The 26,504-nt window shown below is 45.4% G+C and overlaps 1 protein-coding gene and 1 pseudogene across 1 annotated transcript; both read right to left on the minus strand.

Moving 5' to 3' along the window:
• Positions 1-1,658: 1,658 nt before the first annotated feature.
• LOC103292737 (serum amyloid A-2 protein-like) lies at positions 1,659-5,843 on the minus strand (annotated as a pseudogene).
• Positions 5,844-9,023: 3,180 nt separating this feature from the next.
• Positions 9,024-12,605, minus strand: LOC129147111 (serum amyloid A-2 protein-like). Its single transcript, XM_054724827.1, has 4 exons — positions 12,586-12,605; positions 12,080-12,174; positions 9,742-9,880; positions 9,024-9,313 (listed from the first exon to the last, which is right to left on the minus strand). Exons 2-4 carry the CDS (start codon positions 12,168-12,170, stop codon positions 9,151-9,153), a joined length of 393 nt encoding a protein of 130 aa, XP_054580802.1. The 5' UTR covers positions 12,171-12,174; positions 12,586-12,605; the 3' UTR covers positions 9,024-9,150.
• Between the last annotated feature and the right edge of the window lie 13,899 nt (positions 12,606-26,504).

The following is a 26,504-nucleotide window of genomic DNA, read 5'->3' on the forward strand; positions in this document are numbered from 1 at the left end:
AAGCCATTCCTACGCCAGGGTGGCGATCAACAACTCAATGATACTAGGAAGTGACTGAAAACCACATAAATGTCCCACTACCAGTAAATGCAAACAAATTGTAATCCCAACTCAACTTCTTAGATCTCTAAAATGTCTGTGACCACCCCAATGGTCACTGAACACAAGGAGAAATGTAATGGTGGGATGTTGGAATGGACAGTCTGTGACATTCACTGCTTAAAGCTAAAATATTTTACTTCTTTTAGATTTTACAAAGGTGTTCGGCCACGTAAACACCTTTTCAGAGTCCCTCCCAGGGTCTTGGAATGGTCCCATATAAGTGAAGAGCCCTTGAAGCTTAAGCTTTGTCAGCTTCAACAGAAAATCTGACACTGCCTATATGCATGTCTGATCGGACACTGCAAAAGGCATGCAGAATGCAGGATGGTTCTATGTTTGCAGCACTGTCCCGTAAATTGTAAGATTTAATGGATGGCCCATCCACTAAATGCCCCCATAATTGGGCCAACCAAAGATTTCCCCAGAGATATCCAAAGGCCGGATTGGGAACGGGGCTGGGTGCAATGCTGTCCTTGTTCAGAAACTAAGGTCTCGGTCTCTCTCTGTCCCCGGAACTGACAAGTTTGGGGAGGAACTCTGCTCATGCCATTCTCTGAGGAAATGGTGATTGACCTCTTTGTACAGTCGCCTTGACACAATGATGTAATTTCTTCCAAATTGCTGCTTGCTTTTCTCTCAGCCCTTTATTACCTCTGCGCCCCCCCCCATATAAATTTACCCCCATAGACTTGTTGTGAGGATCAACTGGGTGGCACATGGAATACATTCATTGAAAGGATGACTAAGTGAACTAATATATACAAAAGTGTTTTATAAGCTCTCAACTTCAATACAAATGTGAGTAATAGCAAATGGTTAAGATTGGTGGTTCCACATCAAAATAGCAATGTAAGTTGGATATATATACTTTAACAGTATGTGCCTCAAGTTTCCTCAGCTATAAAATGCCAGGATCCCCTGGGATAACACAAGAAAATACTTAGAGAAATATCTGGCCCACAGGTAATTTCTTGACTATTAACTGTTATATCATAAACATCCTACTACAACTAGCTGGTATTAGAAGAGCTTTAAAAACAACAAGCAAGAGGACTAACATACAAAGCACTAACTCACAAGGATGGGTACACATTTTTAAGAAGGCATGAGCAACGTGCTGTGGAGGCATTTCCTGTTAAGGTTAAAGGTTTGGGGGCTGACAGATATGTACACCGAGGCCTGGACACTGAAAGGCCTGGCAATAGCAATGTAACCAGAGGGGCCTGGAGAGGAGCAGGTCTGACTCAGGGAATGGCTTCAGCAGGGTGTCTGCCCTGGATGACACTGAGATTGTGTCCCCTACACTCAAACACGTAAGCACAGACTCTGCCTTCATGTGGGTGTTCATGCATCACCCCTTGGTACTAACAGGTAGTCCTTATAGCAAATAATTACATACAGTTTTTAACTTCAGCAGGGTATTCAAACTCTTGAGCATTTATTAGACAGATATTGTGTGCCCTCTGTCAGCATCTGGGGATGTAGAACTCAATGACTCGGGGTCCCTGCCCTTAGGGGGCTCACAGCCCCATCTCCTGAGAGCAGAGTGAAGGAGCTCAGTACTTGTCGGGCAGGCCGGAAGGTCTGAAGTGATTGGGGTCTTTGCCACTCCGGCCCCATCTGTTGGCTTCCTGGTCGGCCCTTGAGTCTGCCAATCCATGGCCGCTGTCTCCATGCTTAACAAGGTCAGTGAGTCTCGGATAAGCCTCTCTGAAATCACTGGAATGGAGGAGGGCAGGTAGGAGGTGAGTCAGGGGCTGAGGAGAAACAGCCCCACCCTCCCCTTTCCAAGGGATTAAAGACTCTGAGAGGAGCCTGGAAAGAGGCTAAGCACTGACCCTGCCTGGGCACAGCCGCTCAGCCCCGGGGTAACCCCCTCCCACTGGGAGAACAGCAGCCCTAGGGGAGGGTGGCAATCACCCATTCCATTAGCCTTGCTCTGGCTTTAGTTATGCCCACAGTGGGCATAAAATGGCAGGGTTGGCAAGAGGAGGAGGGACCACAGCCTCCACAGGAAATTTCTGTGCAAGCTCTGCTCACCCATCCTGCATCCCCAGGAGCCCGGTTACCTGATCACTTTAGCAGCCCAGGCACCGCCAGGTCCCCTTCGTGCAGCGTCATAGTTCCCCGGGCGTGGAAGTATTTGTCTGAGTTTTTGTAATTGGCTTCTCTCATGTCGGAGTAGGCTCTCCACATGTCTTTGGCTCCTGGGAAGGAAAGAAAATGTGAAATGAAGGTAATCACATCTTGGCATAATAGAGGAATAAAACATTTCCTTCCCACTGATTCCAAGACTTCAGTCATCGAAAAGCCCTTGGAGATTTGACTATATTGTCATGAAATAAGTATTTCTTTATTTTTTCACTTCTTTACGTTACTGTTATGAAAATAACACATCATGCAAATTTTATTCTGTTTGGCTCCATTCTAAGTTCTGTTGCTACTTGGTTTTGGCTGAGTGAGGCGTGTAAAGGAGAGGCAGGATGGTCCTGGAGGGATGTTTGCTTTTACAAGGAACCTCCACGTGGACAAATGCAGGGAACCCCCTGACAGATGTGAAAACAAAGGTGATTCTGAGGGAGGTTCAGAAGCACAGTGCTCCCTACCTAGTCAATGGGAGATATTCATTCCAAAGGGAGGACAACTCGTCCTGAGTACATCGGAATGTCTGGGCACCTTTGGCACTTGGGCAACTGTCAGAGTTCAATCATCAGGTGCTAGTGAGTTCCCTTAAAAAAAAAAAAAGACATTAAAGAAACGGGGTGATACATTCAATGCAAGGTCAACTGACCACCATCTCTAAAATTCAGTGTCCTCTCAAAAAAATGGGTGAGTATTGCCTCCCTCAGAGTGGTTACACAGAAGAACTGAGAAAATACTGTATAATGTCAAGAACATTGTAGGTAGGTAATATACTATCATTTTACTTCTCTGGTCCTTAGGAAGAGGGGGCTAAAGAAAGTAAAGGAACGAAGTACGATGAGCAGGGAGTCATTGGCAGAATGATTTGATCAAACTAAAATAAATGGTAAATGCCCTAGCTGGTGTGGCTCAGTTGGTTGGAGCATCACCAGAAGGTCGCCGGTTTGACTCCCAGTCAGGGCGCATGTCTAAGTTGCAGGGTCAACCCTCGGAGGGCAGCTGATCGATTTTTCTCTCTCTCTTCCTCTCTTCTAAAATCAATGAAAACATTTTAAACAAATAAAATTAAATGACAAAAAAAAACTTGTTAGGAAAAGAGAAAAATCTAATGTAGAGCTATAATCATGGTATATGTAATTGCCCCATGAGATAACTGATCTTCATTTCATATATGTCATTTTTGGGCATTAGAAAACACAGTTTTGTTGAGAGGTATGACATTCTTACTGTTCTTATACACTCCGAGTTACTAATTTAAATAGATCCTTGTGGTCCCGCCGAAACCGGTTTGGCTCGGTGGATAGAGCGTTGGTCTGCGGACTGAAAGGTCCCAGGTTCGATTCCGGTCAAGGGCATGTACCTTGGTTGCGGGCACATCCCCAGGAGGGGGTGTGCAGGAGGCAGCTTGTCGATGTTTCTCTCTCATCGATGTTTCTAGCTTTCTATCCCTCTCCCTTCCTCTCTATAAAAAAATCAATAAAATATATTTTAAAAAATAAAAATAAATAAATAGATCCTTGTGGTCCAGACGTGCATAACGAAGATTTTGAAAATGTCTGGCATTTTTCATCACCGAGGAGCAGCGAAGTGAAGGTGGTGGCTCTCAGCCTTTGGTGTACACAAAATCAGCTGCGTGCTTGATAAAGGCTGGGTTATACACTCAGCCACAGACATTGCGGTTCAGTGGGCCCAGTAATCTGCATTTCACAAAGCACCCCAGACACCATATGATTCTCATGCAAGTGGACCTAGAATAACGCTTTGAAAAACACTGATGTCGGCGATGAAAAGATATTTTTAGCTGGCTTTATGAGAATTTAGAATTAACAGCAAACTCTTAAGGTAATTACTCAGAAACTATCACAAGGAAAAAAAAATGCAAACCATAATTCTGTGAAATAAACAAATGTTTGCCTCTTTCCTGTGGCTAGTGAGGTATGTATCTCTAGGTATCCGTTTCCTGGCCAGATCTCAGCCCCAACAGAAACATCACCAGGCATTGTAGGGAGAGGAGCTCTATAGAGTTGCCTTTGAAAGGCACCACATTCCCGCGATTACCAGTTTGCTCAGATAAAGAACAGAATGTGTGTTCAGAAATCCCCCACTCTTCCACGTGCACGAATGCCTGGGAGGCAGTCTAGTACCGTGGTTAGTAGCAAGGTCTGGAGATCTCAGTGATCCAGATTAAATCCTGCTCTACTTGGGTTTCTTGTTAGGTATCTTACTCTCTTTGTGCCTCAGTTTCTCTGTTAAGAGATAATGGTACCCACATCACAGGAGTAAAGGATTAAAACATGAGGATGAAAACGAGTTCTTTTGTACATGAAAAAAACAAACACATTCAGAACAGTGTCTAGCACATATTAAATGCTCCATTTATTTTGGTTGCAAAAATTAAGTGGTTGGGGAGTGTGAATACTCCCCACACGTTTGATACACCCACTTCCTGGCTGAGACAAAGAAATGGCCGTCCCTGATTGCCATTAGAGGGCAGTAGAGGGCCACTTATATTTAGGGAGGCACCTCTGAATTGGCGATCTCTTCATCACACTTGCGGAAAGTTGGGAGCCAAACCTTATGTGCCTTCCCGCCTGGGGATCCCAACAAAAGAGTGCAAAGTGTGTCCAGGAAACCCTAGGGAACACCTACCATGAAAACAGTGTTCTCCTTCTGCCCAATCGTGTCCTTTGCTTGTGGGAATGTGGCCTCTGCTCAGGTGAAACCTGGGTGGGGTCTGATGCAGCCTCCTCCAAGCCCATACTTGGGTCCTTACCTTGACCAGCTTCTCTGAGGAATGTTCTCCATCCTTGGCTACTGACGCTCAGGATCAGGCAACAGAACATGATGATCGTGGAAAGCTTCATCCTAAGACAGAGAGTCACGCAGACACAACCAAGCATGAAGCAGGTTTGCCTCTTTTTTTGGTCATGTTGACCTATCCTAGCCTTCCAAACATAAATTCCACTCAATCTTATATCTCTATATCAATATCTATCTGCATATATAGATGAATATATATATATTCAACTATAGATGGATAGGTTGTGTTTCAGTTCTACATTTTCTTTTTTTTAAATTTCCTTATTGATTAAGGTGTTACATATGTGTCCTTATTCCCCCATTATCCCCCACTCCCCTCAGTTCTACATTTTCATCTGACTCGTTAAAATCACAGTGATTTCCTGTATCAGACAATACAATGAGCTTTTTGTACAAACCAGTTTCAATTGCAATCATTCCCTGCCAGCCCTGAATCCCAACTGGACAGGAACTATCCCAAAGGCTTTTGGAAGTTCTGTGACTGCTCTGCCTCTCTGTCACATGAGATGAGTTAAAGAATCCATAATTATTGTAGGATACCTGCTCTATCATCCCTACCTCACACAGAAGAAGCATATGACAAAATCTCTACCCCAAAAGTATTCCCATCTGGTGAAATCTAATCGTCAGGACAGTAGATTCAGGGAAGATGCAGAGAGCTGTGGTGCAGCACAAGAAAGCTGGTGGAGAAAAGAACCCCCAAAGAGGAAAAGTGTTGGAAAGTTCTAGCACCTCACCTTGGCTGCTTGGTCCTGCTGACACCCCTGCTGAAGCTGAGCTGCCTGTGCCGCCGCCTGGGAGCTGTGCCTGGTGCTATATATACTGACGCTTTGCTAGTGGGACACATGGCAAAAGAGGTTTGAAGCAAAACACTGAAATGTGGGAAATTCCTTTTGGTCAGAACCCAGCATCCAGGACACGATGGTTATTTTTCACACACATTTAAGTTTCCCAGATTGTGCAACCTGGCAGCTTTCAGGGATGTAGCAAATTGGGTTTTCTGCCCATTTTCAGTCTCACACCTGGTGAAAAAGGTATTTTTTCCCCTAATGTACTGACATTTGCTGTGAAGGGTAAACAATATTAGAAAAGAGATTTGATTGCAGAAGGTGAGACTACAGGGCAAGTGAAACAGCAGAATGGGCTCCATTGCAAGAAGACAGCTCAGGATGAAGCTAGGACCCTAGGGTGCAGGATGAGGAAAGGAAGGACAGCCAACCCCAGGAAATAAAACTTTCAGCACCCCCATAGGGTGGACTCTGCACTGGAAAAGGGAGTCCTCCAGACTCAAGTGTGCTCACCATCTATGGAAGGTACTGTTGTACTGTAGTGTAGAAATTTGCTACAATGTTGTGCAGAAATGACACACCATTAAAACGGCCAGGAAATGATCCATTGGCCACTAAGTTGTAAGAATAGAAGAATCAGCAAGGTTGAAGAGAAAGCTGGGGTGCAGCATAAGAATGCTGGGAGGGTGCAACGTTAGAGAATGGCAGTTTCAACCAGAAAAGCCAGACAGGGTTTACTATGGGAGTTTAGTAAAATAATCTTGGGAAGAAATTTCATGCAGTTGCTAACCTCGAGATGGAGTCCATAGTCCACTCACCTGCCCCATCCCTACGCCTTCATCCAAAGGGAAAATGTTAAAGGCCTTTAAATTTCCCTAGAGAAGAAAGGCTGATGGATGTGTAACGGGGTAGAGATGAGAGTGGATAGATCTGGACCGTCCTGCACTAAGCTAGAGTAGGCCCTGACTAGAGCCAGAGGACAGCAGTAGGGGAGTCAGAATCAGTCCAGGGAACACCAAGTCAGAATTTGCCTGGAGTGCTTGCTGAGAGAATAGGAATGTGGGCAGTAGTGTGCAGCCAATTTCCAGAGCTTTTCTTACCAAACTGAAACTCTCTACCCATTAAAGTACTCCTCATTTCCACCTCCACCCAGCCCCTGGAGCCACCATTCTACTTTCTGTCTCTGTGATATTTCATTACTACTCTAAGTATCTCATATACATAGAGTCATATGGTATTTGTCTTTTTTGTGACGGGCTTATTTCACGTAGCTTAATGTCCTCAAGGTTCATCCATGTTGTAGCATGTGTTAGAATTTCCTTCCTTTTTAAAAACTGAATAATATTCTATAAAATGTGTATACCACATTTTGCTTACGCATTCATTTATCAATGGCTACTTGGATTGCTTCCACCTCTTGTCTATTGTGATTAATGCCGTTATGAACATGGTTGTGCAAATATCTCTGTGAGACCCTGCTTTCAATTCTTTGGGGTATATACCCAGAAGTAAAATTTCTAGATTATATGATAATTCTATTTTTAAAGCTTTTTAAATTTATTTTTATTTATTTTAGCGAGAGGAAGGGAGAGGAAGGGAGAGATAGAAACATCAATGATGAAAGAGAATCATTGATTGACTGACTGCCTTCTTCAGGCCCCTTACTGGGAACTGAGCCCAAAACATGTGCCCTGACTGGGAATCGAACCAATGACCTCCTGATTCATGAACTAATGCTCAACCTCTAAGCCACACCAGCTGGACAATATTCTATTTTTAATTTTAATTTTTTAGTAACTGCCATACTGTTTTCCATAGAGGCTATGCCATGTTATATTCCCGTCAACATTAGTTATTGTGTGTGTGTGTGTGTGTGTGTGTGTGTGTGTGTGTGTGTGTGTGTGTGTGTTTAAGAGAATGGAAGGAAGGGAGATAGACAGACAGAGAGAGAGAAACATCAATGTGAGAGAGACACATCTATTGATTGCCTCCTGCATGCACCCTGACCTGTGGCCTGGGATTGAACCAAGGTACATTGCCCTTGACTGAAATCGAACCTGGTACCCTTCGGTCCACGGAACCTCAGTTGTGTTCTGGCAATCTGTTCATCTCCTCTTATAAGGACACTAATCCTATCAGACCAGGGCTCTACTCTTACAACTTCATTTAATTTTAATTACAATACAGCCTCCCTAGAAGTTAGGACAGCAACATAAATTGAGGGTGGGGGACATAATTCAGTGATAGCACTGCCCCTTCCACAGCCGGGTTCCAGGAAGTTCAGCAGCTTTCTTCCTCCTGCCCCCACCTGCACTGCATCCAAGTGCGTTGGCAGGAACCCAGTGGCATTCCCAGGGAGTTCAACTACATCCTGGGTCGTTTCTGCCAAGTTTCATGGGCACCTCCTGGGGAAGTTCTTGTTTGTCATCTCTGGCTTCTGACACCCGGCAATCTTTATCCGCCTTCCGATGGGCTAGGCTTTCCAATGAGATCTACATCTCAACCCTACGGAGCACCCTTTCTCAAATTTATTCCTTCTTGCATTCTTTGCTCCTTTGTAGTTCATACTATTTGTAATTAATGGTCCTGTATCAAAATTTATCTTCACTATCAGGTCCACAATTTGAGGTAGTTAAGGTGAAGACGCTGTGAGGAAATATTCACACAGGAGAGGGCATTCCATCTGCATTTAGGCTCGAAATAAGGCAAATAAAAACAGAGTGGAGGAAACCGCTTTGAGGCGTATCTTAGGTGGCATGGACAGAAATTGGTTAATAATTGGATTTGCGGGTGCTGCTGAGAAATGATGGCAGATGCTGGAGCAGGATCCCATGGCCCAGTCCTCCCAATGCTGTGTCCCCTACCCTCAGACAGAGACCACTGAGGGATAAAAGTCAGACAAGGCCCTGGGGACTGGGATGGTGATAGACACCATTGACAGGGAGTGAGCAGAAGCAACAATGTAACCAAGAAACGCAGAGAGAGGAGCAGGTCTGACTCAGGGAAGGGCATCGAGCTGGGTGTCTGCACTGTACGACTCTGAGACGGTCCCCTACACCCAAGCACACAGGCACGGGCTTGATCTTCCCATGGGTGTCCATCCATCACCCTCAACACCAAAGAAGTAGTCCTTATACCAAAACATCACACAAAGTTTTCAACATTCAAACTCTTGAGCATTTATTACACAGATATGTGTGCCCTCTGTCAGCATCTGGGGATGTGGAACTCAATGACGCGGGGTCCCTGCCCTTAGGGGGGCTCACAGCCCTGTCCCCTGAGAGCAGAGTGAAGGAGCTCAGTACTTGTCGGGCAGGCCGGGAGGTCTGAAGCGATTGGGGTCTTTGCCACTCCGGCCCCATCTGTTGGCTTCCTGGTCGGCCAGTGAGTCTGCCAATCCATGGCCGCTGTCTCCATGCTTAAGCAAGTCGGTGAATCTTGGATAAGTCTCTCTGGCATCACTGGAATGGAGGAGGGCAGGTAGGAGGTGAGTCAGGGGCTGAGGAGAAACAGTCCCACGCTCCCCTTTCCAAGGGATTAAAGACTCTGAGAGGAGCCTGGAAAGAGGCTAAGCACTGACCCTGCCTGGGCACAGCCCACTCAGCCCCGGGGTGACCCCCCCTCCCACTGGGAGAACAGCACCAGAGGGGAGAGTGGGAATCAGTCCTTCGTCTTCAGTTTCTCTTGTGGGGGACAGGCCCACAAGCCATTCTCTGGCTCTGCTGGCAGCCCAGGCCCTGTGCTGGGCAGGGATGGAGAAGGTGGAAGGAAGGACATGAGGAGGAGCCCACAGACCCAACAGGGTCCTTCTCTAGGGTCTACACCCTCCACATCTCCAAAGTCAGTCAAGCTCTGCTCACCCATCCTGCATCCCCAGGAGCCAGGTTACCTGATCACTTCAGCAGCCCAGGCACCGCCAAGTCCCCTTCGTGCAGCGTCATAGTTCCCCCGGGCATGGAAGTATTTGTCGGAGTTTTTGTAATTGGCTTCCCTCATGTCCAAGTAGGCTCTCACCATGTCTTTGGTTCCTGGAAAGGACATGGCACATAGACATTGGGTGAAATATCCATGAACCATGACACCCCTTAGAGAAGAATCAAGGAGTGAAAACGGACCACCGACTCAGTTTCACCCTGTGGTCATGGCACCCTGGAGACCACAGGGTGAGAAGAACATTCTCCAGGCCGAGTTGGCCTCCCCAGGTGACTCTAAGGAGAGACATTTAGGTGGGGGCACAGCTGTGTTGTACCTGGTAATCTGATGCCTGTCATGCTATCTGTGGGCTCCAGCTCACTTAGTCCTCTGGGGCATGTGTTTAAAGGAGACAGGGAGGCCACATTACAGAGCAGGATTTCAATGTCAGCGCTGCTGAAATTTGGGGCCAGAGAATGCTTTGTGTTGAGGGCCTTCCTGAGTGAGGTGGGAGGTTCCCCAGCATCCCGCATCTCTGCCCACTAGGGGCAGCAGCCTATCCCCCTGTGACAACCAGCAGTGTTTCCCACATTGCCACATGTCCCTGGGGCACCAAGGGCCTCAGGATCAAGAAGCTCTGGTATATGGAGCGAAGCTACATAGGATAGTGTTCAGGGGACACACTGAGCCTGGTGGTGACATGGAAAGCAGACTGTGAGAAAGGCGCAGGCACACAGCACTTCTGTGTGACACTAAGAATCGGAGTCTTGCAGACAGAATGCTGGGGATCCTGACGTGAGTCCCTCTGAGTGTGAGGGGCATACGTGGCATCCTGGAATCCGCTCACATTGACTGGACTGATGCTGTGAGCAGGCAAGCGCTAGAGCAGGGGCCTGTGTCTCAGCCTTGGCTGCACCTTCTCATCGCCTGGGGAGACTGAGGAAGGCTGATGCCCATCACCTCAGACTCTGTGGGGGTGGGTCGAAGGCCTCCATCGTTTTTAATGTCTCCAGGTGATTCCATCAGGTAGCTGGGATTGGGGACCTCTGAGCTTTAGGAAGCGGTGCTCAGACACATCTGCCTGGCAAGAGCTGTGGCCTCCTGCCCAGCTGGGTTCACACTCTGCCCTGCCACCTGCTGACTGGCAGGTGGTCCCTGGTCCCCTGAGTCAGCTGCTCGAAGCTTCAAAGTAGGGGAAGATGGCTGCCCTCCAAGTTATTCTCCACTTTAGACTGGTGACTAAATGTTCTGTTAGAGAGTGGGAATGTTTGAGCACTCCGGAGAGGCCGTGGACTATACCCCAGATAGAGTTGCCAGTGTTGACACCAGGCCAGGCCTTGAGATATCACTTCATGGCCCCTTCCCCTTGCACCTCACAAAATAGCCTTGCTAGATAGAACACTGTCAGCTTTCTGAAGAACAGGATGACCCTGTGAATAACATGGTCATCATTGGCATGATCTTGATGTTACTTGGGAAAAAACTGTTTTGTCTTAAAATTACTTGTTCTGCAAAAACAGGATGTGGTTAATGTGCTTAAAAGAGGTCCTACACAAAGGGTCGCTGCTGCTCTCTGACCTACCTATCTGGAAGGCAGATCAGCCGCCGGCCGGCAATAAAGGCTCCCTAAATTTTATTTTGGTTTGGACTCCAGTGGTCTTGACAACAGTCCCAGGTTGACCAGAACTGTCCCTGTTTTCCTAGAACTGTCCCAGTTAGCACTGAAAGTGTCATGGAAAACTCCCAAGACCCAGGAACACAAGGAGAGCTGGTCGCCCTAAATTGCATGGAAGTGCTGAGTTCCTAGAGGAGGCTCAATGGATGTTCACCTTTGTCAGTTAAAAAAGCTGGAAAAGGGTGGGAAACAGACTAAAACAGGGACATTGTCACCAACTACTGGAAACCCCAGCAAGACCTAAGCAGCAGGTCTCACTAAACTACCCAGTTAGGAAATGGAAGGGAGGGAGAAAGCAAGAGAAAGGGAGGGGGAGGAGGGGAAGAAAAGATGGGCAGCTTTAATCACACTTGGTGCAGTTTTGTCTGTGGAAAATAGTAAATCATTTCAAGTCTTACTCTGTGCATTCTAGTCAAACTTACTTTGTGCTGATTGTTCTTTCTCTATTAACTGATTGAAGTTAGAAAGTGAGACCTATGGTTTTTCCATCTGTTTGATGAAAAGCTCCAGAAACAGCCAGCACATTCCACCACATCGGGCAACAGAAGCTAACACAGTAGCTCCAACACTGAAGGGCACTCAGGCTGAATCCTAGTGGTGATCTGTTCCGCGTCTCCCCCCTCCCCACAATGGACTTTACCTTCATAAGCCTGGCCCATGAATTCAAACCAGCCCTGGCTGCTGACTCCCAGGACCAAGGAGCAGAACACGAGGCCCGTGAAAAGCTTCATGGTGCTGAAATGAGAGAGGAGGGTCAGGGAGACACAGGCAGGACTGGCACCCTCCTTTTGGCTGTGCATTTCCATTTGTTCTCATGGGACGCTGGCTGCCCATCTAGGAAACACTGCAGTAGGACCTCACTCAGAGCCACGGTCCTCAATTCTGAACCCATCAACCCTGAACCCAAGACTGTCTAGGAGGTCACCAAGGTGGCACTGAAGGAGCAGCAAAGCAGTTAGGACGAAACCCTCTGGAGCAGCCTGTCATGAGACCAAAAGCATTACCCTGTGCCACTCGGCCGGCACAGACCCCATACAGCACAAATGCAAAACAGAATAATTATTTTAAAATGAATGTACAGTCTTGCTGGAAAGAGAAAACAGAATAAGGCTTGTAGAGTAAACCCTCCTAGGAGTGGTCCCTCACCTGGTCTCTGGTGGAGCCGAGCTGCTGGTCCCTGCCTGCTGGGGACAGCTGGCTGCTATTTATTGATGCTGAGCCCTCCCTGCTGGGTTATGGGGGCGGAGGGCGGCGGGAGAGAAGCCAGATTTAGTACCTGGGGAAAGTCCCTCTGGGTCATTTCTCCTAAAAAGGTACAAAGGACACTTACTGGAAAGTAGTGGTTGTCTTCATGCACAGGTCATTTCCCTGTTGTGCAACCTTGGAGAAACATGGTAGACTCGCTCTGCTCCGCAGCCACGGGTCAGGGGCGGCTTTGCTGTCAGAGTTGAAGGGGCCAAGGCAGGGCCACCTGGATGTGGAGAGGAAGGGTGAGGGGCTCCAGGATGTGGTACCCATACTGTTGGAAGGTGTGCAGTTAGGGGCCATCTCCTCCAGCCAGGACCTTGCTTTACTGGTCATTCCCTCAGGATGGTCCCTGGTGGGCCAGATGGCAGATGTGTCAGAAATGAAATCCCTTTGAGTTCATTCTAAAGCCCTTGAGCTTCAAAATTGACAGGCTAGCTCACCAAATCTCCCTGGTGCCCTGGAAGGTGCCTCCATCACTCTGACTGCATATGCTCAGCTCTCAGCTCCAGGGCACAGAAAGGCCTGCTCAGCTGGCTCAGCCACAAAGCAGAGTATTATCCGAGGTGGCTCCAGACTGGGGGCAGTGGATGGCGGTCCTCTGCTTTCCCTCACCCAATCCTGGAGACCCCTCACAGTGGGAGTGGAGTGCTGTATGACAAATTTGCAGCCCGCCTGGGAAGTGCCAGTCTCCCTGTCAGGGAAAGAAGGGGGCGAGCTCTTTGTGCCCAGCATTACCACATGGGCACTCTCTGTCTGCCCCTGGTCATTATGAGTCTGAAATGTCAGCAGGTCAGCACAGCTCCTCAGGGGCATCTGGAGGAGTCAGGGGGTGGAGAGGGGTCAGTGCTGGAGCCCAGCAGGGGTGAGGCCAGGATAGGAACTGAGGCTGGTGAACATGTCAGCGCCTGCTGGTTCCTTCTTCCCCAAACCATCTTCACAGCCGAGGGTCAGGTGTTTACAACACCAAGAAGACATCTTGCAAAGGGGAAGGGCTAGGGAGGTGGTAAAGGAGACCAAATGGCCTAGAAACAGCCAATGAGTGTCTTCATCCTGGATAGTGGTGGTATCTGCTCTCTGCCATGGTGGCCACTCACCACGGTCTCCCTCACCAGATACTACATTCCAACACCATACCACTGAGTTGGTCCATGCAAGAACTTGCTCTGCTCACACACTCACACGTATTCCAGGTTAGAGAGCTGGCTTCCCCAGGAGGCATGAGCTCACAGGGCACAGCTACCATGCCTCCAAGTAGCACAGTGGTTCTGAAAGAAAGTCAACTTAAAAAATAATACTAAATCCCCCAGAATTAATGGGTTGGAGAGAAGCAAAGAAAATTTATAAAAGATAACAAGTATCATCAGAAGGGGTAAAACACAATATGAAGTAGGAACTGTCAGTTTTGAAGAAGAATAAAATGAAAATAAAATTATAAATATAATACTTAAAAAACACCTTAGTAAAGAAATAAATAACAGATCAATGCAACTGAATAATAAATTATCTGACAGGACAGCCCCAGAAACTTTCCCACGAGGCAACAGAAAGAAATGGATATGGAAATTATTTGAAATTTTCCAAAGATGTAGGAGAGCTGAAGAATTACCAATATTAATCTCCAAGGAGAAAAAAATAGAAAGGTAGAAGTAGTAGAATTCATGACTCAAAAAGAAAAGAACGTATGTTAATAAATTTGATAACCTAAATAAAGTAAATGTATTTCTGGGGAAATATAAATTCTAAATGGGTAAATGAAGAAATAGAAAAATTAAATAGAATAATATCCATAAGTAAATTGAAATGATAGAGACTGTCCCCTCAAATACCTCCAAAATCTAGACTCAGCTTCACAGTTTACTATTAAAACTATTAAGAGAATTCAGTGAGATTGCCATATACAAGATAATTTAAAAAAATCAAGTGTTTCTCTGCAATAATTCTTAATAGTTAAAAAATACAATATACAGGCCTGGCCGGTTTGGCTCAGTGGATAGGATGTCAGCCTGTGGACTGACGGGTCCCAGGTTTGATTCCAGTCAAGGGCATGTGCCTTGGTTGTCGGAACATCGCCAGTAGGGGATGTGCAGGAGGCAGCTGATCGATGTTTCTCTCTCATTGATGTTTCTGGCTCTCTATCCCTCTCCCTTCCTCTCTGTAAAAAAAAAAATTAATAAAAAATATTTTAAAAATAATAATTAAAAAAAATACAATCCTACCTAATAAAAGAGTAATATGCAAATTGACCCTAACTCCGCTACGCCCACAAGCCACGCCCACTAGCCATGCCCACCAGCCAATCAGAGCGAGTATGCAAATTAACCCAACCAAGATAGTTACAGCCACAGAGAAAGTAGGAGGGAGGCTTGGGTTTCCAAGGCGATAGAAGAAGCCAAGCTTTCCCCTGCCCTGGCCGGCCTAAGCCTCCACTCAAGGCTACAAAGTTTCAATTATAGAAGGTAAACAAATCCAAACAGAAATGGCTACCGGCCATGGAGTGAGCAGGAGGCTTGGCTCCGCTCCAAGATACAAAGTTTCAATTGTAGAAGGTAAATAAATTCCAGATACCAGGACCTCCGCTTGGGTCACCAGGGGGCGTGGCTGGCCTGCAAACCACCACAGGCCCCTCACCCAGGTTGCCCCACGCCCCAAGGGAACCCCCACCCTGATCTGGGATACCCTTCAGGGCAAACCAGATGGCCCCCACCTGTGCACCAGGCCTCTATCCTATCTAATAAAAGAGTAGTAAGCAGATTGACCATCACTCCAACACACAATATAGCTGCCCCCATGTGGTCAAAGATCCTGCCCCCATGTGGACACAAGATGGCCACCACAAGATGGCCAGCAGGGGAGGGCAGTTGGGAGGCACCAGGCCTGCAAGGGAGGGCAGTTGAGAGGGACCAGGCCTGTAAGGGAGGGCAGTTGGAGGCGATCAACCCTGCAGGGGAGGCCAGTTAGGGGTGACCAGGCTGGCAGAGGAGGGAAGTTGGGGACAAACAGGCTGGCAGGAAGCAGTTAGACATCAATCAGGCTGGCATGAGAGTGGTTAGGCAGTGATCAGGCTGGCAGGCAGAAGCGGTTAGGGGCAATCAGGAAGGCAGGCAGGCGAGCAGTTGGGAGCTAGCAGTCCTAGATTGTGAGAGGGATGTCTGACTGCCCGTTTAGGCCCGATCCCAGTGGGAGAGCTGAAGAATTACCAATATTAATATCCAAGGAGAAAAAAAAGTAGAATCCAGTGGAATTGGGCCTAAACGGGCAGTCGGACATCCCTCGAGGGGTCCCAGATTGGAGAGGGTGTAGGCTGGGCTGAGGGACACCCCTCCCACCGCCCCCATGCACGAATTTCATGCACCAGGCCTCTAGTATATAATAGTACCAAAAACATTAACTATGTAGGAAACAACCTAAAAAATACACAAACATTTACAGAGAAAATTTGAAAGTTTGCTAAGGAATTAAAAAATGGGGCTGTATGTCCTGTTCATGGAGAGGATGTTTCACTGTAGTAAAGATTAATTATCTGCCCTGGATGATGTGGATCAATAGTTTCAGCATCATCCCTTGCAACTAAGGGTCTAGGGTTCAATTCAGGTCAAGGGCACATACCTGGGTTGCCAGTTTGATTCCTGGCCTGGTGTGTGTATAGGAGTCAACCAATCGATGTGTCTTACATCAATGTTTCTCTCTCTCTCTCTCTCTCTCTCTCTCTTCTCTCTCTCTCTCTTTCTTCTCCCCTTGCTCCCTTCTCCTCTCTCCAAAAGTCAATGGAAAAACATATCCTCAGTTGAGGATTAACAACAATAACAAAAAAGATATTAATTCCCCCCAAATTAATTTATAAATTCAACGCAATGCTAATAAAAAATTCCCAGTGGAATTTGTAAAGGAATGCAACAAATTCATTCTTTTTTAAAAAAGATATACATTTTATGATTTCAGAGAGGAAGCGAGAGGGAGAGAGATAGAAATATCAATGATGATCACTACCTCCTGCACACCCCACACTCGGGATCAAACCTGCAACCCAGGCATGTGCCCTGACTAGGAATCAAACTGTGACCTCCTGGTTTATTGGTCAATGCTCAACCACTAAGCCACACCGGCCAGGCAACAAATTCATTCTTAGTGGATGAATAAAGGTCCATGAATGGTTAATCAATTAAAAAAAAATAAGGGCAAAGAGCGGTCATGTAGTGGACTCTGAGATTCATGAGCTTGGGTTTGACGATGTCTTTGGGGCAGAGGGTGTCGGGGATAGAACTGAGATGTTTGCAGCACCAGTTATGTCCAAAATAGGCACCAGAAAAGGAGATCCACATAGCTTTGAAGGTCCTCCTTACCCCAGGCCTGAATGAAACAATTTCATGTAGAGCAATTGGGGCCCAGAGAAGTGTGTACACCCCCCCCCCTTTTTTTAATCCTCACCCGAGGACATTTTTCCATTAATTTTTAGGAAGAGTGGAAAAGAGAGGGAAAGACAGAGAGAAATATCAATATGAGAGAAAAACATTGATTGATTGTCTCCTGCATGAGCCCAGACCAGAGCCCGGGATTGGGGAGGAGCCTGCAGTCAAGGTGCGTGCCCTTACCAGAATCAAACCGGGGACCCTTTGGTCCACAGGCCGAAGGTCTATCCACTGAGCCAAACCGGGTAGGGAACAAACTATCTTTTCATGTCAGTCATCTCTTCACCTGTTGGCCTCACCACGTCTGAATAATAATAAAAACCTATATTTTAAAACAGAAACCTATTGTTACAAGTATTTCAAGCAGAAAAGAGAGCCCAAAATTTTGAAATAGAAAAAAAAGAAAATAACAACAGAAAACCCATACACATCATTAGTGGAAGGGAAGCATGTGTAGTCAGCCAGGCAGGAATACTAGTTGAGAGGCAGGATGAGGTGCATTAAAGAAAGTCAGAAAAAAAAAGAGTCAGGATTTGGAGGTTACAAGTCTCATTGGAGATGGGATGGTGTTGGGGTGAAGGTCTGAGGAAACACAAAGAATTTCCTTCTCTGATGATTTTTCCACCTGTCTGAGAGGGCCCGCAGGATTAGAGTTGGAAAAGTGGCAGGCCTGGAAGATGAGAAACAGATTTGGGACATGCTGTAGCCAGTTAGAGCACAGGAAGCCACAGACTCAATTCTTCCTTGACCCTGAAACCTCCTCACTGGTCCAAATGCCAGGTTTCCACACTTTCCCAAGTGTGCAGGGCCTGCAGGTAAGCACATCTATATGCCAAGAAGGGCAGTTATACTAAATAGGGACTCACGTCATCATTATCCCAGTCTTTATGAGTGGTACCTGCCCCAGCTTCCCTTCTAAGATCGGCTGGGGTCAGGTCTCCTTGCTGTGAGTTCCCCATCCCTGGGAGTAGATGTGGTGAACTGGGAGCTCTTGAATCATGTTGGGGGCTTCAGAGAAGGGAGGGCCCTGATTCTGGGTAGTATGCCCACTCAGTCGGTCTGACCAGAGGGTACAGTTTTGGGATTATGGGAAGAGAGGTGCGAGTCTCCATTGAAGCAGAGAATCCGTTTTAATTCAAGGAAAATTGGAAGGCAAATCACTTTGACCTGAAAGGACTTTTTGTTTACTGAGCCACTATGTTGTAAGCCATGTCTCTCCGAAGGTAAGAGAAACCAGGGAGTTCCAAAACAGGGCCCAGAAAGCCAAACAAGCACTCTCATTTTGCTAACTCAGCAGATTGAGACAGGCTCTCCGGTAAATCTCAAAATTTGACTTTGCTCAATCACAAGCTGTAAATTCCCCGTGTTAGATGATCCTGCCAAGGGATGTAAATCCTCATTTTGACACAACATTTTATTGTCCTCCTCGGTTGAAAACCTTTTCTATTTTATAAAATTGGAAAACAATCTAGATATCTGAATAGCTTAACCAGTAGAGAAGGTTTAATGATGATTCATAAGATGTACTTATTGTTGATGATTTGAAATTTTAATTAAAACTTAAGAGGAATTATTGGCACTTAAATAGTATTTTCCTCTGCAAATGAGTTCTTAGTTTTACCAATACTACGAAATTCCATAAGAGATTTGGGGTTTTGAGTTGTCTATAATTCACTACTCCTTTTTGCAAATATTTAAAAAGAAGAAAAATAAAATATTTTGAAACACAATGCAGAGCCTTTCTGTACATTGATAACACCAGTTCCGGACTCTAAGGGTGGCCCCGCTGTCGCTGATGGTGGGCTGGTGACTGGACCTCGCCATGTCCCCCCGCATGTCCTTTTCCTTGCTTCTTCCCATCAGGTAGAGCCCAGGAGGCTTCAGAGGAGGAATGAGGCTCAGGGAGAAGAGGCAAAGAGTTGAGTACAGACAGGTTTGAATCCAGGTTTCCTGATGCCTAGAGAATGCGAACTGGATGTGCCAACCTAGGAGGAAAGTGTCCTCTCTTCATGAGGGGGTTATGGGCTTTATAAGAAGGGACACAGCAAACAGAATTAGGAGTCCCTATACTTACTTAAATAGTTGGTCCTTTTACATTCCTGCTGATTAGCTCGCTCAGTAGGAAAACCAAGAGGGAAGTCATACCTTCTGTCCTCCCAATTCCAAGAATCATTGGAGGGAGGACAGGAAGTAAAGGTGCAGGGGACCTTCTGACAGCTGGCCATATCTGGTATTATTCATTTCAAGGAGGACAGGCTGGGATGAGTAATGATATTAGTCCCTGGGGATAGATGTTCTTTGGGGAGTCAACAATCTCACGAGGATTAGCAACTCCTTGCCTTCTCTTTCATTATACTTTTTGTACACATAATCTTTCCCGTTTATTTATTGGAATCTTACTGATTTTATCATCAAGTAAGTATGATATTCTTCTATGCGTGTATAATCATTTTTCTCTCCAAGTACAGGTCTCATTTTCATGAAAGCATAGCCTGGATCTGCTTATTCCCCTACCCCCATCTCCATGTATGCCCAACATCTAGTGTAGTGGCTGCTGCATAGAAGGCACTCAATGAAGAGTTGATAAATGAATAAACATGTCATTATAGGGAATTCTGACAACCCAGAATAACACGAACACTTCTCACTAACTGGAAACATGGATATTGTTTGATAAGCAACTTCCTAGGTTGTGTTTCACTATGGGAAAATGTCTTTGAACAAAAAAAGGATCAAATTCTATTGTACTCATTTTCCCGTAAGGCATCACCTACACCTCTTCAGGTCATTAAATGCTCTTCCACCACAGGCGTCCATGGCAGAGCGGAAGTCACACTAGATCTGTCTTAATCCAGGACTTGGCTCTTCTATGCCATGCTGCCTCCAAGTCCAGGTGGCTGGGTTTTAGGATCTGTGATGGGAACTCAATGTCACAATCTCTACTGGAAATCTGGTATTTTATAAGGGGACTTTCTTTTTAAAAAATATATTTTTTATTAATTTTTTACAGAGGGGACGGGAGAGGGATAGCGTTAGAAACATCAATGAGAGAGAAACATTGATCAGCTGCCTCCTGCACACCCCCTACTGGGGATGTGCCTGCAACCAAGGTACATGCCCTTGATTGGAATTGAACCTGGGACCCTTCAGTACACAGGCCAGCGCTCTATCCGCTGAGCCAAACCAGTTAGGGCTAAGGGGACTTTCTATTATAGATAAGCATAGAAAAATGAAATGGGGCAAAGTCTGAGTTTTTATTGCCAGAGGCAGAGAGAATTGTGTCTGATGGTCTTCTCCCAAACCAAATCACGACACCTGGAATTACCATAAATTGACCCTCACGTTTTCAAGGGTGTACAAGTTTCTAGAAAAGAACATCTGTCAAGGTATGGAGGCAAAGAATAGGAGTAGAAAGAGCTCTGACCAAGGTATTGTGTGTATCATTGGTCTGGTCCTTGAGTGAGCCATTTATATTCTCTATAACTTCTCTATCAAAAAGAGCTTTGCAGATGGATAGGTTCTTTTTTTTTTTTTTTAATTAATTTCAGAGAGGAAGGGAGAGGGAGAGAGACATAGAAACATCAATGATGAGAGAATCATTGATTGGCTGCCTCCTGCCTGCCCCCTACTGGGGGGTTGAGCCCACAACAGGAGCATGTGCCCTTGACCAGAATTGAACCTGGGACCCTTATCCCAGTCCACAGACTGACGCTCTATCCACTGAGCCAAACCGGCTAGGGCGATGGGTGGTTCTTAATGAATAAAGGAGAGTCATTCCTAGGAGATCTGGGGCACATGTTAGCAAGAATGTATTGACTTGCCTCTATGAAAGTTTAATTCATAGATAAACAAACACCCCTGTCCTAGGGAGAAGAGTTAGACCCTCTTTCCAGTAATTAGAGATCTCAAAAAAGGGAAAGACTTGGCCTATTAGGCTTATTGCCTCCAAGTTTGAATGATGTGTGTCAGCCTGAGAAAGTAATTTCTAATTTACAAATTTTTCATGTTAAACATCTGTTCAGAGTACACCATATCTACCCTCATTCACCACTCTTTTCCCTACTCTCCTTCTTTGTCCCTCCATTCTCTCTGGAGCTCCTATTAATAGTAGACTTCAGAACCTTTGGGAGGAGATCAGAAAGGCATCTCCATTGTTCATCTGACAGCCCATTTGGACTTTGGGGAAGCAGTTCTACTGGCTCATAAGTACCAGCTTTTCACAACAGAGCATCCCACACTCAGCCCCAAAGCAATAAATAATCTGTCTGCTGTCACTAACCAGTATACTAAACCACTGTTTCCTTTAACCCTCCTATCCTGTCTCTGCTTTCACTTAATGTAGATCATTTCTCACTGTGTCAGTCTCAACTCTCTCTACATCTGCCCTTCCACGACTGCCTTCCAAAGAGCCCTGGTGAGAGGCTCAGGTGGTGAGTATCCTTCTTTAACTTTGCCTATTTCCTTCCCTTGTTATAAAACTGAAACTTGCCTTTCCCATGTTGATTCCACCTATTGTTGTCTTCTCCCATGGAGTACCCCTCCTGCCATTCCTGAACAATAGAATGGGAAAGAGGGTGTACATCTTCTTTATTCCCCACTGCCATTTCCACATTCTCCTCCCTGCCCCCCCCCCCAACATGCTCTTTGAATGCCTTTTACTAGGTCCCAGTCAAATTCTTTACCACCCTCTCTCCAGCCTAATGAATGTCATCTGCACAAATGATTTCCAAACCGGGAGATTTTCAAGCATGGGCATTCCTGAAGTCCACTCCAAACTTGCTAAATTAAAGCCTTCAAGATCCTGGCCAGTCAATCTGCATTCTTACACTGCACACCAGATGCTTCTGATGTAGACAATCTGATTAGTAATGTTTGGGGTCAAAGCATCTCTCTTCTAAAGTTGTTGATACATTTCCCCACTCCTCTCTCACCTTCATGGAAAACTTCCACACTTCATTCACAACCATTATTCCAACACATTCACTGCCAACACTCTTAGTGATGTTAATTATATGTCAAATTTTACAGCATTGTAAAATCTATCTTGCTTCCCTCAAAGCCCTGATATGCAAAACATCTGGGGGGAAAATGTTCCAGATGAAAGGAATAGCTAATTCAAGCCCCTGGGGTGAGATATGTCTAGGGCAGTGGTTGGCAAACTCATTAGTCAACAGAGCCAAATATCAACAGTACAACGATTGAAATTTCTTTTTAGAGCCAAATTTTTTAAACTTAAACTTCTTCTAACGCCACTTCTTCAAAATAGACTCACCCAGGCCATGGTATTTTGTGGAAGAGCCACACTCACGAGCCACAGTTTGCCGACCACTGGTCTAGGGGTTTGAAGAACAGGTAGGACAGCAGTGTGTCTGGAGGAAAAGGAGTGAGGAGAGAAATAGGCAATGAGGGTGAGTGAGAAAGAGTATTGTAGGCCATTGTTGGGGCTTTGGCTTCCATGATGGTAAAACTGAAGTCCTCTGGAGGGTTTTGAGCACAGAGTGACATGATCTGTCTTGTGTTTTACATCTGGTTGATATAATGAAAAGAGGCTAATTAGGGCAAGGGTGGACACATGGAAGCCAGTGGGGATTCATCATAATAATCCAGACGATGGTGCATAATAACAGTAGGAAAGTAGTAGAGGTAAGGATAAGTGTTTGCTTTCTGGATATATATTTTTTGACAATAAGTTCAACCATTCCAAGTAGGCTGATTTTACTGCACATAAATCATGTCCGTGTTCATCTGTTCATTTCTAAATGACTAATATTACACAGTGCACATCATTGTTTCAAAGCGTTTCTATTTTCTTAACTTCCAAATCCACCTTCACACTACCTCTTTCAATCTATGCAGATTACTTCTCCTTCATTCACTCGGTCAACAAAAATATGAGAACCTGTTTCAGGTGGCCTGCTTTGCTCTATGCGGTGCTTAGAGATACAGCAGATTGTCAGTAAGCCAGACAAATTTCCTATCCCTGTGTTTGTGTACTGTAGGGCCAAACTCAGAAATGCAAACAGGTAGAGAATGATGCATGCCGTGACAGGTAAAGGACAGATGTTCCTGGTTTCTCTCAGTTCTCTATCTTTTATCTCAAATTACATCTTCTTCATTCTCTCCCCTTTCCTTCCTTTATCAGAGAAAAACCTGCTCCTACTACACTCTGGGCAACCCGTCCTCAGTAGTCCTGTGGGCCCTTGGGCTTTGAAATGTATGTTATGCCCTATTTTTATTTGCTGCCACTCTCTCTTTATTAACTTTCTCTCTATACCCTATAACGCGTCCTCATCTTTAAATGAATCCTCCCTTGACCTTTGCATGTATTCATTCATTTGATAATTCAACAAGCATTTACTGAGTGGTGATATCCAATTCCTCACTTACTTCAAGTATGCACTTTGGCAGCTGAATGTGGTCAGAGAAAAATACACAATCACAGTGACTAGTCTCCCTTTAAATTCATGATTATTAACCTCAAGCTGCCTTGTAGTTCTACTATACTTCCCAAGTTTATTCACTTCACCATTCTGCTAGATGCCCATTTTTCACTTCTCTCCTGGAATTTCCAACACTTTTTTATCCTTTATCCTGATGGTTCGATCCCTGGTCCAGGCACATGCCCAGATTTCAGGCTGATCCGCAGTAGAGGGCATGCAGGAGGCAGCCGATCAATGCTTCTCTCTTATCATTGATGTTTCTATCTCTTCCTCCCTCTTCCTTCAATCAATAAAAACATATTGTTTTTTTTAAAAAGTTAACTAACCCTGGTCAGGTGGTTCAGTTGGTTGGAGCACTGTCCCCTACACCAAAAGGTTGCAGGTTTGATGCCTGGTCAGGGCACATACCTAGGTTGCAGTTTAGATCTCTGGTCGGGGCACCTACAGGAGGCAACCAATCAGTGTTTCTCTCACATTGATGTTTCTATTTCTCTCTCCCCCTTTCTCTCTAAAAATCAATAAAAACATATCCTTGGTGAGGATTGAAAAAACAAAGTTAACCAAAACACAGTCTCATATTATCAGGACTTGGGTGATAGAAAGTAAAGGCAACACAAACAGATATTCATTTTACACACATGTGTTTCAATAATTACATCATCTATAGCTTCAGATCTATAGTGTTCTTAACCATCTGTATACAGTTTCCAGTGCCAAGTAGAAAAGACTGTCACCCAGCTCCTTAAATTTAAAAATCTTAGATATGTCCTTTTTCACTTTTCCTGTCACTAAAATTCCTATCTACTTGGTCATGCAAAGATTATTTGTATTCATTACTTTCTTATTTTTAAAAATTTACAGTACATATTTGTTGCAGTGCAGAAAGAAAACAAAATTTGTGCCCAATTTTCTAGAGTATTATAGTGGGTTGCATGCAAAACACCCCCTAATGGGCTCTTTAATTATTAAATAATCAGATAATTGGTGTTTTATTGTTTTATATTGTGTAGATATTCTTGATATATTGTTAAATAGGTGTTTTAGTGATTCTGATGATATTTGTGAAAATAATTCATTATTGAAAATTTGCTACTCCTGACTCCCTGAAAACAATTCCTACCTAACACACTGTCAGGAATGGATTCAATTTAGATAATGAGGGCTATTGCTATTTTTGTGTTACATACTTATTGAATGATCACTACAACATAAACACCATGAGGCTGGAGATATTCCAGCACATGGAAGAGTATGGGCATGTATGAATAGCTCAGCAAGAACCTATGCAATGGCCGAAACCAGTTTGGCTCAGTGGATAGAGCGTCAGTCTGCGGACTGAAAGGTCCCAGGTTCGATTCCGGTCAAGGGCACGTACCCTGGTTGCGGGCACATCCCCAGTGGGAGGTGTGCAGGAGGCAGCTGGTCGATGTTTCTACCTCTCTATCCCTCTCCCTTTCTCTCTGTAAAAAATCAATAAGATATACATTTTTCAAAAGAACCTATAGAATGAATACAGTGATGAGTGAGTGCCTCTTATGTACCAGATAGTGTGGTAAACATGGTTTCTGTTGTTAATTTTAATTATTTTATTTAAATTAGCATTGGTTCTTGGAAGAGATAGGTTTTTTTAAATAATCTTATAAAGCAAATGGACTTCAGAAATTGTATTTTCTGTACTTTCAGTCTCAAAAAAAAAAAAGTCAGCTTGATTGTCTTAAATAATGATTTATTGCCCTGGTAATAATGTTATAATGGATGTAATTAATATCTTCTGTTCACAAATGGTATAAATACATATAAGAAATCTTTGTTAAGAAAAATCTTGGCAGCCCTAGGCAGTTTGGCTCAGTTGTAAGAACACCAATCAGAAAGGATATATGGGCCCACAACCTCTGCTCTGTGTTCAGAGTATGTTGTGGGACCGGGCATGCCTGTACCAATAAACCCTTTGCTTTTTGCATGAGAAGCCTCTCTTGGTGCTTTGTGAGTGCGGCCAGCGTTCCGGGCGTTACATTTGGAGGTCCCACCGAGATTGCTGCAGCCGCCTTCAGGCTCCAACAGACGCTTCTTGGGGTTAAAGGCTCTGGAAGGGATCCAGTAATTTGTCTGGAAGCCGTTGGCCTCCGCTTATCAACCAGGAGACCTTAGAGTGCCCCACTCATTCCGAGTCGGAGACTCGGTACTCGTAAGAAGACACCAGACCCACAGCCTAGAGCCCCGGTGGGAAGGACCCTACGTGGTGCTGCCGACCACCCCGACAGCAGTAAAAGTAGATGACATCACGTCTTGGATCCATGCCTCCCATCTCAAGCCTGCGCCGCAGCAGCCGGGACCAGAATGAACGGTAGAAAAGACTGACAGTATTAGACACTTGGGATCTGGGAGCAGTAGAAGACCCCACCAAACTCCCCCTGCTCATACGAGATGATGGGCACCATCCCAGCGGTGCCCATACCTCAGGGTGCAGTGATTCCCGCCAGGGGTGTGTTCTCGGTAACATTGAATTTTATGTATGCCCCGAGGAAGGGAGGGACTGAGGAAAAATAAGGACCTGTGGGGGGGCCTGAATCTCTATATTGTGCTGCTTGGGGGTGTGAAACAACAGGGGCAGCCTAGTGAATACGAGGTTCCCCAAGGGACTGGATACAGGTATTGAGGAATATCACGGGAAGAGCCAGTACTGATTGTGAAATACCAGCCCCTTGTGGGACAGGCATTCTATGTAACGGGTTAAACATTTCCTTCACTGAGAACGGGAGAAAATCAGAGAATCTACTGTCCTGGTATAAGGGCAGGACATGGGGTCTTAGATTCTATACTCCGGGCTATGATTATGGATTATGGTTTACAATAAGACTGAGACAGGAAGCTGTCCCCATACCTGTGGGCCCAAACCTTGCCCTTCGCCCACCAGCATCACTTTAATCAGGCAGCAATACTCAGCATTAGATGAATCTGAAGGTCTCTAGGA

This window comes from Eptesicus fuscus, chromosome 13 (genome assembly GCF_027574615.1).
Source record: "Eptesicus fuscus isolate TK198812 chromosome 13, DD_ASM_mEF_20220401, whole genome shotgun sequence".
Taxonomy (NCBI): domain Eukaryota; kingdom Metazoa; phylum Chordata; class Mammalia; order Chiroptera; family Vespertilionidae; genus Eptesicus; species Eptesicus fuscus.